The sequence below is a fragment of the Glandiceps talaboti genome, chromosome 19 (assembly GCF_964340395.1).
Source record: "Glandiceps talaboti chromosome 19, keGlaTala1.1, whole genome shotgun sequence".
Lineage (NCBI taxonomy): Eukaryota > Metazoa > Hemichordata > Enteropneusta > Spengelidae > Glandiceps > Glandiceps talaboti.
Window position 1 is genome coordinate 784,732 of NC_135567.1, and position 13,823 is coordinate 798,554.

The 13,823-nt window shown below is 30.2% G+C and overlaps 1 protein-coding gene across 1 annotated transcript in view; it reads left to right on the top strand.

Moving 5' to 3' along the window:
• Positions 1–13,823, top strand: part of LOC144450222 (methylsterol monooxygenase 1-like) — a 38,360-nt gene that overhangs the window by 6,953 nt on the left and 17,584 nt on the right. The window contains exon 2 of the mRNA XM_078140813.1: positions 7,126–7,203. Within this exon, the coding sequence (XP_077996939.1) occupies positions 7,126–7,203 (78 nt within the window). The remainder of the gene's footprint in view (positions 1–7,125; positions 7,204–13,823) is intronic.

The window sequence follows — 13,823 nt, forward strand, 5'->3', positions numbered from 1 at the left end:
AACCCCACCCTTAGTGACAATGTAACCCCACCCTTAGTGACAGTGTAAACCCCACCCTTAGTGACAATGTAAACCCCCCCCTTAGTGACAAATGTAAACCCCACCCTTAGTGACAATGTAAACCCCACCCTTAGTGACAGTGTAAACCCCACCCTTAGTGACAGTGTAAACCCCACCCTTAGTGAGTGTCATCCCCACTTTTAGTGACAGTGTAAACCTCACCCCTAATGACAGTGTAAACCCCACCCTTACTGACAGTGTAAACCCTGCCCCTAGTGACAGTGTAAACCCCACCCTTAATGACAGTGTAAACCGCACCCTTAGTGACAGTGTAAACCCCACCCTTAGTGACAGTGTAAACCCCACCCTTAGTGACAGTGTAAACCCCACCCTTAGTGACAGTGTAAACCCCACCCTTAGTGACAGTGTAAACCCCACCCTTAGTGACAGTGTAAACCCCACCCTTAGTGACAGTGTAAACCCCACCCTTAGTGACAATGTAAACCCCACCCTTAGTGACAGTGTAAACCCCACCCTTAGTGACAGTGTGAACCCCACCCTTAGTGACAGTGTAAACCCCACCCTTAGTGACAGTGTAAACCCCACCCCTAGTGACAGTGTAAACCCCACCCTTAGTGACAGTGTAAACCCCACCCCTAGTGACAGTGTAAACCCCACCCTTAGTGACAGTGTAAACCCCACCCTTAGTGACAGTGTAAACCCCACCCCTACTGACTGTAAACCCCACCCTTAGTGACAGTGTAAACCCCACCCTTAGTGAGTGTAAACCTCACCCCTAGTGACAGTGTAAACCCCACCCTTAGTGACAGTGTAAACCCCACCCTTAGTGACAGTGTAAACCCATCCTTAGTGACAGTGTAAACCCCACCCTTAGTGACAGTGTCATCCCCACTTTTAGTGACAGTGTAAACCCTGCCCCTAGTGACAGTGTAAACCCCACCCTTAGTGACAGTGTAAACTCCACCCTTAATGACAGTGTAAACCCCACCCTTAGTGACAATGTAAACCCACCCTTAGTGACAGTGTAAACCCCACCCTTAGTGACAGTGTAAACCTCACCCCTAATGACAGTGTAAACCCCACCCTTACTGACAGTGTAAACCCTGCCCCTAGTGACAGTGTAAACCCCACCCTTAATGACAGTGTAAACCCCACCCTTAGTGACAATGTAAACCCCACCCTTAGTGACAGTGTAAACCCCACCCTTAGTGACAGTGTGAACCCCACCCTAAGTGACAGTGTAAACCCCACCCTTAGTGACAGTGTAAACCCCACCCCTAGTGACAGTGTAAACCCCACCCTTAGTGACAGTGTAAACCCCACCCTTAGTGACAGTGTAAACCTCACCCCTATTGACAGTGTACAGCCCACCCTTAGTGACAGTGTAAACCCCACCCTTAGTGACAGTGTAAACCCCACCCTTAGTGACAGTGTCATCCCCACTTTTAGTGACAGTGTAAACCCTGCCCCTAGTGACAGTGTAAACCCCACCCTTAATGACAGTGTAAACCCCACCCTTAGTGACAATGTAAACCCCACCCTTAGTGACAATGTAAACCCCACCCTTAGTGACAGTGTCATCCCCACTTTTAGTGACAGTGTAAACCCTGCCCCTAGTGACAGTGTAAACCCCACCCTTAATGACAGTGTAAACCCCACCCTTAGTGACAGTGTAAACCCCACCCTTAGTGACAATGTAAACCCCACCCTTAGTGACAATGTAAACCCCACCCTTAGTGACAGTGTAAACCCCACCCTTAGTGACAGTGTAAACTCCACCCTTAGTGACAGTGTAAACTCCACCCTTAGTGACAGTGTAAACCCCACCCTTAGTGACAATGTAAACCCCACCCTTAGTGACAGTGTAAACCCCACCCTTAGTGACAGTGTCATCCCCACTTTGTGACAGTGTAAACCCCACCCCTAGTGACAGTGTAAACCCCACCCCTAGTGACAGTGTAAACCCCACCCTTAATGACAGTGTAAACCCCACCCTTAGTGACAGTGTAAACCTCACCCTTAGTGACAGTGTAAACCCCACCCTTAATGACAGTGTAAACCCCACCCTTAGTGACAATTTAAACCCACCCTTAGTGACAGTGTAAACCCCACCCTTAGTGACAGTGTAACCCTCACCCTTAGTGATAATGTAAACCCCACCCCTACTGACAATGTAAACCCCACCCTTAGTGACAGTGTAAACCCCACCCTTAGTGACAGTGTAAACTCACCCCTAGTGAGTGTAAACCCCCCCCCCCTTAGTGACAATGTAAACCCCACCCTTAGTGACAGTGTAAACCCACCCTTAGTGACAGTGTAAACCCCACCCCTAGTGACAGTGTAAACCCCACCCTTAGTGACAGTGTAAACCCCACCCTTAGTGACAGTGTAAACCCCACCCCTAGTGACAGTGTAAACCCCACCCTTAGTGACAGTGTAAACCCCACCCTTAGTGACAGTGTAAACCCCACCCTTAGTGACAGTGTAAACCCCACCCTTCGTGACAGTGTAAACCCCACCCTTAGTTACAGTGTAAACCCCAACCTTAGTGACAATGTCAACCCCCACCCTTAGTGACAGTGTAAACCCCACCCCCAGTGATAGTGTAAACCCCACCCTTAGTGACAATACTAATAATATCCTACCCATAATGTCCTACAGATAATATCCTACCCATAATATCCTACCCATAATGTCCTACCCATAATGTCCTACCCATAATGTCCTACAGATAATATCCTACCCATAATGTCCTACAGATAATGTCCTACCCATAATATCCTATCCATAATATCCTACCCATAATATCCTACCCATAATGTCCTACAGATAATATCCTACCCATAATGTCCTACAGATAATATCCTACCCATAATGTCCTACAGATAATGTCCTACCCATAATATCCTACCCATAATATCCTACCCATAATGTCCTACAGATAATATCCTACCCATAATGTCCTACAGATAATGTCCTACCCATAATATCCTACCCATAATGTCCTACAGATAATATCCTACCCATAATATCCTACCCATAATGTCCTACCCATAATATCCTACCCATAATGTCCTACAGATAATATCCTACCCATAATGTCCTACCCATAATATCCTACAGATAATGTCCTACCCATAATGTCCTATCCATAATGTCCTACAGATAATGTCCTACAGATAATATCCTACCCATAATGTCCTACCCATAATATCCTACAGATAATGTCCTACCCATAATGTCCTACAGATAATGTCCTACAGATAATATCCTACCCATAATATCCTACCCATAATGTCCTACAGATAATATCCTACAGATAATGTCCTACAGATAATATCCTACCCATAATATCCTACCCATAATGTCCTACAGATAATATCCTACAGATAATGTCCTACAGATAATGTCCTACAGATAATGTCCTACCCATAATGTCCTACAGATAATGTCCTATCCATAATGTCCTACAGATAATATCCTACCCATAATATCCTACCCATAATGTCCTACAGATAATGTCCTACCCATAATATCCTACAGATAATATCCTACCCATAATGTCCTACAGATAATATCCTACAGATAATGTCCTATCCATAATGTCCTACAGATAATGTCCTACAGATAATATCCTACAGATAATGTCCTACCCATAATGTCCTACAGATAATATCCTACCCATAATGTCCTACAGATAATATCCTACCCATAATGTCCTACCCATAATATCCTACAGATAATGTCCTACCCATAATATCCTACAGATAATATCCTACCCATAATGTCCTACCCATAATATCCTACAGATAATGTCCTACCCATAATGTCCTATCCATAATGTCCTACAGATAATGTCCTACAGATAATATCCTACCCATAATGTCCTACCCATAATATCCTACAGATAATGTCCTACCCATAATGTCCTACAGATAATGTCCTACAGATAATATCCTACAGATAATGTCCTACCCATAATATCCTACAGATAATATCCTACCCATAATGTCCTACCCATAATATCCTACAGATAATGTCCTACCCATAATGTCCTATCCATAATGTCCTACAGATAATGTCCTACAGATAATATCCTACCCATAATGTCCTACCCATAATATCCTACAGATAATGTCCTACCCATAATGTCCTACAGATAATGTCCTACAGATAATATCCTACCCATAATATCCTACAGATAATATCCTACCCATAATGTCCTACCCATAATATCCTACCCATAATGTCCTACCCATAATGTCCTACAGATAATATCCTACCCATAATGTCCTACCCATAATGTCCTACAGATAATATCCTACCCATAATATCCTACCCATAATATCCTACAGATAATATCCTACAGATAATATCCTACCCATAATATCCTACCCATAATATCCTACAGATAATATCCTACAGATAATATCCTACCCATAATATCCTACCCATAATATCCTACAGATAATGTCCTACCCATAATATCCTACAGATAATATCCTACCCATAATATCCTACAGATAATATCCTACCCATAATATCCTACAGATAATATCCTACCCATAATATCCTACAGATAATATCCTACCCATAATATCCTACAGATAATATCCTACCCATAATATCCTACCCATAATATCCTACAGATAATGTCCTACCCATAATGTCCTACCCATAATGTCCTACAGATAATATCCTACCCATAATGTCCTACAGATAATGTCCTACCCATAATGTCCTACAGATAATGTCCTACCCATAATATCCTACAGATAATATCCTACAGATAATGTCCTACAGATAATATCCTACCAATAATGTCCTACAGATAATATCCTACCCATAATGTCCTACAGATAATGTCCTACCCATAATATCCTACAGATAATGTCCTACCCATAATGTCCTACAGATAATGTCCTACCCATAATATCCTACAGATAATGTCCTACCCATAATGTCCTACAGATAATATCCTACAGATAATGTCCTACCCATAATATCCTACAGATAATATCATACCCATAATATCCTACCCATAATGTCCTACCCATAATATCCTATCCATAATATCCTACCCATAATGTCCTACCCATAACATCCTACAGATAATGTCCTACCCATAATGTCCTACCCATAATATCCTACAGATAATGTCCTACCCATAATGTCCTATCCATAATGTCCTACAGATAATATCCTACAGATAATGTCCTACAGATAATATCCTACAGATAATGTCCTACAGATAATGTCCTACCCATAATATCCTACCCATAATATCCTACCCATAATATCCTACAGATAATGTCCTACCCATAATGTCCTATCCATAATGTCCTACAGATAATATCCTACAGATAATGTCCTACAGATAATGTCCTACCCATAATATCCTACAGATAATGTCCTACCCATAATGTCCTATCCATAATGTCCTACCCATAATATCCTACCCATAATGTCCTACAGATAATGTCCTACAGATAATATCCTACCCATAATGTCCTACCCATAATAGTCTACAGATAATGTCCTACAGATAATATCTTACCCAGAATATCCTACCCATAATGTCCTACAGATAATGTCCTACAGATAATGTCCTACCCATAATGTCCTACAGATAATGTCCTACCCATAATATCCTACCCATAATGTCCTACAGATAATATCCTACCCATAATGTCCTATCCATAATGTCCTACAGATAATATCCTACAGATAATATCCTACAGATAATGTCCTACCCATAATATCCTACCCATAATGTCCTACAGATAATGTCCTACCCATAATGTCCTACCCATAATATCCTACAGATAATGTCCTACCCATAATGTCCTATCCATAATGTCCTACAGATAATGTCCTACAGATAATATCCTACCCATAATGTCCTACCCATAATATCCTACAGATAATGTCCTACCCATAATGTCCTACAGATAATGTCCTACAGATAATATCCTACCCATAATATCCTACAGATAATGTCCTACCCATAATGTCCTACAGATAATATCCTACCCATAATATCCTACAGATAATGTCCTACCCATAATATCCTACAGATAATATCCTACCCATAATGTCCTACCCATAATGTCCTACCCATAATATCCTACCCATAATATCCTACAGATAATATCCTACCCATAATGTCCTACCCATAATGTCCTACCCATAATGTCCTACCCATAACATCCTACAGATAATGTCCTACCCATAATGTCCTACCCATAATATCCTACCCATAATATCCTACAGATAATATCCTACCCATAATATCCTACCCATAATGTCCTACCCATAATGTCCTACCCATAACATCCTACAGATAATGTCCTACCCATAATGTCCTACCCATAATATCCTACAGATAATATCCTACCCATAATGTCCTATCCATAATATCCTACCCATAATATCCTACCCATAATATCCTACCCATAATGTCCTATCCATAATGTCCTACAGATAATATCCTACAGATAATGTCCTACAGATAATATCCTACCCATAATATCCTACCCATAATGTCCTACCCATAATGTCCTACCCATAACATCCTACAGATAATGTCCTACCCATAATGTCCTACCCATAATATCCTACAGATAATGTCCTACCCATAATGTCCTATCCATAATATCCTACAGATAATATCCTACCCATAATATCCTACAGATAATGTCCTACCCATAATATCCTATCCATAATATCCTACAGATAATATCCTACAGATAATGTCCTACAGATAATATCCTACCCATAATGTCCTACCCATAATATCCTACAGATAATGTCCTACCCATAATGTCCTATCCATAATGTCCTACAGATAATGTCCTACCCATAATATCCTACCCATAATGTCCTACAGATAATATCCTATCCATAATGTCCTACCCATAATATCCTACCCATAATATCCTACAGATAATATCCTATCCATAATATCCTACCCATAATATCCTACAGATAATATCCTATTGATAATATCCTACCAATAAACCCATCTTGAATATTATATCATAACTTATTGCTCAAACTTTACATACATATTACAAATCTCTAAGTTGCTATTTTGTTTTATAGGTTGCATATTTCTTGATTTGTGCACCTGGATTTATCAGTCAATTTATACCAGCCATGCAGAAATATAAAATACAACGGGTAAGTTATTTATCAGTTAATTTATACCAGCCATACAGAAATATAATTATTTTCAATAATATAGTCAATATGAAAAATAATATACGGACTGCTACGTCATTATAAATTTCTCCTTAGAAAATAATGTAATGCACAGTGGTTCAATATACAAGGCATATAATCTGTATGATGAAATAGATTGTTATAATCTCTATATTATGTTGTATAATAGATTGCTATGTCTATATTATGTTGTATAATAGATTGCTATGTCTATATTATGTTGTATAATAGATTGTTATAATGTCTATATTATGTTGTATAATAGATTGTTATGTCTATATTATGTTGTATAATAGATTCTATGTCTATATTATGTTGTATAATAGATTGTTATAATGTCTATATTATGTTGTATAATAGATTGTTATGTCTATATTATGTTGTATAATAGATTGCTATTATGTTTATATTATGTTGTATAATAGATTGTTATTATGTCTATATTATGTTGTATAATAGATTGTTATGTTTATATTATGTTGTATAATAGATTGCTATGTCTATATTATGTTGTATAATAGATTATGTCTATATTATGTTGTATAATAGATTGTTATGGCTATATTATGTTGTATAATAGATTGCTATGTCTATATTATGTTGTATAATAGATTGTTATGTCTATATTATGTTGTATAATAGATTGTTATTATGTTTATATTATGTTGTATAATAGATTGTTATTATGTCTATATTATGTTGTATAATAGATTGTTATGTCTATATTATGTTGTATAATAGATTGTTATGTCTATATTATGTTGTATAATAGATTGTTATTATGTTTATATTATGTTGTATAATAGATTGTTATGTCTATATTATGTTGTATAATAGATTGTTATGTCTATATTATGTTGTATAATAGATTGTTATGTCTATATTATGTTGTATAATAGATTGTTATTATGTCTATATTATGTTGTATAATAGATTGTTATAATGTCTATATTATGTTGTATAATAGATTGTTATTATGTTTATATTATGTTGTATAATAGATTGCTATGTCTATATTATGTTGTATAATAGATTGCTATGTCTATATTATGTTGTATAATAGATTGTTATAATGTCTATATTATGTTGTATAATAGATTGTTATCATGTCTATATTATGTTGTATAATAGATTGTTATGTCTATATTATGTTGTATAATAGATTGTTATAATGTCTATATTATGTTGTATAATATATTGTTATAATGTCTATATTATGTTGTATAATAGATTATGTCTATATTATGTTGTATAATAGATTGTTATAATGTCTATATTATGTTGTATAATAGATTGTTATTATGTTTATATTATGTTGTATAATAGATTGTTATTATGTCTATATTATGTTGTATAATAGATTGTTATAATGTCTATATTATGTTGTATAATAGATTGTTATTATGTTTATATTATGTTGTATAATAGATTGCTATGTCTATATTATGTTGTATAATAGATTGCTATGTCTATATTATGTTGTATAATAGATTGTTATGTCTATATTATGTTGTATAATAGATTGTTATAATGTCTATATTATGTTGTATAATAGATTGTTATCATGTCTATATTATGTTGTATAATAGATTGTTATGTCTATATTATGTTGTATAATAGATTGTTATAATGTCTATATTATGTTGTATAATAGATTGTTATAATGTCTATATTATGTTGTATAATAGATTATGTCTATATTATGTTGTATAATAGATTGTTATAATGTCTATATTATGTTGTATAATAGATTGTTATGTCTATATTATGTTGTATAATAGATTGTTATAATGTCTATATTATGTTGTATAATAGATTGTTATGTCTATATTAAGTTGTATAATAGATTGTTATGTCTATATTATGTTGTATAATAGATTGTTATAAGGTCTATATTAAGTTGTATAATAGATTGTTATCATGTCTATATTATGTTGTATAATAGATTGTTATGTCTATATTATGTTGTATAATAGATTGTTATGTCTATATTATGTTGTATAATAGATTGTTATGTCTATATTAAGTTGTATATTAGATTGTTATAATGTCTATATTATGTTGTATAATAGATTGTTATAATGTCTATATTATGTTGTATAATAGATTGTTATGTCTATATTATGTTGTATAATAGATTGTTATGTCTATATTATGTTGTATAATAGATTGTTATGTCTATATTAAGTTGTATATTAGATTGTTATAATGTCTATATTATGTTGTATAATAGATTGTTATAAGGTCTATATTATGTTGTATAATAGATTGCTATGTCTATATTATGTTGTATAATAGATTGTTATAATGTCTATATTATGTTGTATAATAGATTGTTATAATGTCTATATTATGTTGTATAATAGATTGTTATTATGTTTATATTATGTTGTATAATAGATTGTTATTATGTCTATATTATGTTGTATAATAGATTGTTATAATGTCTATATTATGTTGTATGATAGATTGTTATAATGTCTATATTATGTTGTATAATAGATTGTTATCATGTCTATATTATGTTGTATAATAGATTGTTATGTCTATATTATGTTGTATAATAGATTGTTATAATGTCTATATTATGTTGTATAATAGATTATGTCTATATTATGTTGTATAATAGATTGTTATAATGTCTATATTATGTTGTATAATAGATTGTTATGTCTATATTATGTTGTATAATAGATTGTTATAATGTCTATATTATGTTGTATAATAGATTGTTATGTCTATATTAAGTTGTATAATAGATTGTTATGTCTATATTATGTAGTATAATAGATTGTTATAATGTCTATATTATGTTGTATAATAGATTGTTATAATGTCTATATTATGTTGTATAATAGATTGTTATGTCTATATTATGTTGTATAATAGATTGTTATAATGTCTATATTATGTTGTATAATATATTGTTATGTCTATATTATGTTGTATAATAGATTGTTATGTCTATATTATGTTGTATAATAGATTGTTATAATGTCTATATTATGTTGTATAATAGATTGTTATGTCTATATTATGTTGTATAATAGATTGTTATAATGTCTATATTATGTTGTATAATATATTGCTATGTCTATATTATGTTGTATAATAGATTGTTATTATGTCTATATTATGTTGTATAATAGATTGTTATAATGTCTATATTATGTTGTATAATATATTGCTATGTCTATATTATGTTGTATAATAGATTGTTATAATGTCTATATTATGTTGTATAATATATTGCTATGTCTATATTATGTTGTATAATAGATTGTTATTATGTCTATATTATGTTGTATAATAGATTGTTATGTCTATATTATGTTGTATAATAGATTGTTATAATGTCTATATTATGTTGTATAATATATTGCTATGTCTATATTATGTTGTATAATAGATTGTTATAATGTCTATATTATGTTGTATAATAGATTGTTATCATGTCTATATTATGTTGTATAATAGATTGTTATGTCTATATTATGTTGTATAATAGATTGTTATGTCTATATTATGTTGTATAATAGATTGTTATGTCTATATTATGTTGTATAATAGATTGTTATGTCTATATTATTTTGTATAATAGATTGTTATGTTTATATTATGTTGTATAATAGATTGTTATGTCTATATTATGTTGTATAATAGATTGTTATGTCTATATTATGTTGTATAATAGATTGTTATGTTTATATTATGTTGTATAATAGATTGTTATGTCTATATTATTTTGTATAATAGATTGTTATGTCTATATTATGTTGTATAATATATTGTTATAATGTCTATATTATGTTGTATAATAGATTATGTCTATATTATGTTGTATAATAGATTGTTATCATGTCTATATTATGTTGTATAATAGATTGTTATAATGTCTATATTATGTTGTATAATAGATTGTTATAATGTTTATATTATGTTGTATAATAGATTGTTATAATGTTTATATTATGTTGTATAATAGATTGTTATCATGTCTATATTATGTTGTATAATAGATTGTTATTATGTTTATATTATGTTGTATAATAGATTGTTATCATGTCTATATTATGTTGTATAATAGATTGTTATGTCTATATTATGTTGTATAATAGATTGTTATGTCTATATTATGTTGTATAATAGATTGTTATGTCTATATTATGTTGTATAATAGATTGTTATGTCTATATTATGTTGTATAATAGATTGTTATAATGTCTATATTATGTTGTATAATAGATTGTTATGTCTATATTATGTTGTATAATAGATTGTTATAATGTCTATATTATGTTGTATAATATATTATGTCTATATTATGTTGTATAATAGATTGTTATAATGTCTATATTATGTTGTATAATAGATTGTTATGTCTATATTAAGTTGTATAATAGATTGTTATGTCTATATTATGTTGTATAATAGATTGTTATAAGGTCTATATTATGTTGTATAATAGATTGTTATAATGTTTATATTATGTTGTATAATAGATTGTTATCATGTCTATATTATGTTGTATAATAGATTGTTATGTCTATATTATGTTGTAGAATAGATTGTTATAATGTCTATATTATGTTGTATAATAGATTGTTATGTCTATATTATGTTGTATAATAGATTGTTATAATGTCTATATTATGTTGTATAATAGATTGTTATAATGTCTATATTATGTTGTATAATAGATTGTTATGTCTATATTATGTTGTATAATAGATTGGTATAATGTCTATATTATGTTGTATAATAGATTGTTATAATGTCTATATTATGTTGTATAATAGATTGTTATAAGGTCTATATTATGTTGTATAATAGATTGTTATGTCTATATTATGTTGTATAATAGATTGTTATAATGTTTATATTATGTTGTATAATAGATTGTTATAATGTCTATATTATGTTGTATAATAGATTGTTATAATGTCTATATTATGTTGTATAATAGATTGTTATGTCTATATTATGTTGTATAATAGATTGTTATAATGTCTATATTATGTTGTATAATAGATTGCTATGTCTATATTATGTTGTATAATAGATTATGTCTATATTATGTTGTATAATAGATTGTTATGTCTATATTATGTTGTATAATAGATTGTTATAAGGTCTATATTAAGTTGTATATTAGATTGTTATGCCTATATTATGTTGTATAATAGATTGTTATGTCTATATTATGTTGTATAATAGATTGTTATAATGTCTATATTATGTTGTATAATAGATTGTTATAATGTCTATATTATGTTGTATAATAGATTGTTATAATGTCTATATTATGTTGTATAATAGATTGTTATGTCTATATTATGTTGTATAATAGATTGTTATAATGTCTATATTATGTTGTATAATAGATTGTTATGTCTATATTATGTTGTGTAATAGATTGTTATGTCTATATTAAGTTGTATAATAGATTGTTATAATGTCTATATTATGTTGTATAATAGATTGTTATGTCTATATTATGTTGTATAATAGATTGTTATGTCTATATTATGTTGTGTAATAGATTGTTATAATGTCTATATTATGTTGTATAATAGATTGTTATGTCTATATTATGTTGTATAATAGATTGTTATGTCTATATTATGTTGTATAATAGATTGTTATGTCTATATTAAGTTGTATGATAGATTGTTATAATGTTTATATTATGTTGTATAATAGATTGTTATAATGTCTATATTATGTTGTATAATAGATTGTTATAATGTTTATATTATGTTGTATAATAGATTGTTATAATGTCTATATTATGTTGTATAATAGATTGTTATGTCTATATTATGTTGTATAATAGATTGTTATAATGTCTATATTATGTTGTATAATAGATTGTTATGTCTATATTATGTTGTATAATAGATTGTTATAAGGTCTATATTAAGTTGTATATTAGATTGTTATGTTTATATTATGTTGTATAATAGATTATGTCTATATTATGTTGTATAATAGATTGTTATGTCTATATTATGTTGTATAATAGATTGTTATAATGTCTATATTATGTTGTATAATAGATTGTTATGTCTATATTATGTTGTATAATAGATTGTTATGTCTATATTATGTTGTATAATAGATTGTTATAATGTCTATATTATGTTGTATAATAGATTGTTATAATGTCTATATTATGTTGTATAATAGATTGTTATAATGTTTATATTGTGTTGTATAATAGATTGTTATTATGTTTATATTATGTTGTATAATAGATTGTTATAATGTCTATATTATGTTGTATAATAGATTGTTATAATGTCTATATTATGTTGTATAATAGCTTGTTATGTCTATATTATGTTGTATAATAGATTGTTATAATGTCTATATTATGTTGTATAATAGATTGTTATAATGTCTATATTATGTTGTATAATAGATTATGTCTATATTATGTTGTATAATAGATTGTTATGTCTATATTATGTTGTATAATAGATTGTTATAATGTCTATATTATGTTGTATAATAGATTGTTATGCCTATATTATGTTGTATAATAGATTGTTATCATGTCTATATTATGTTGTATA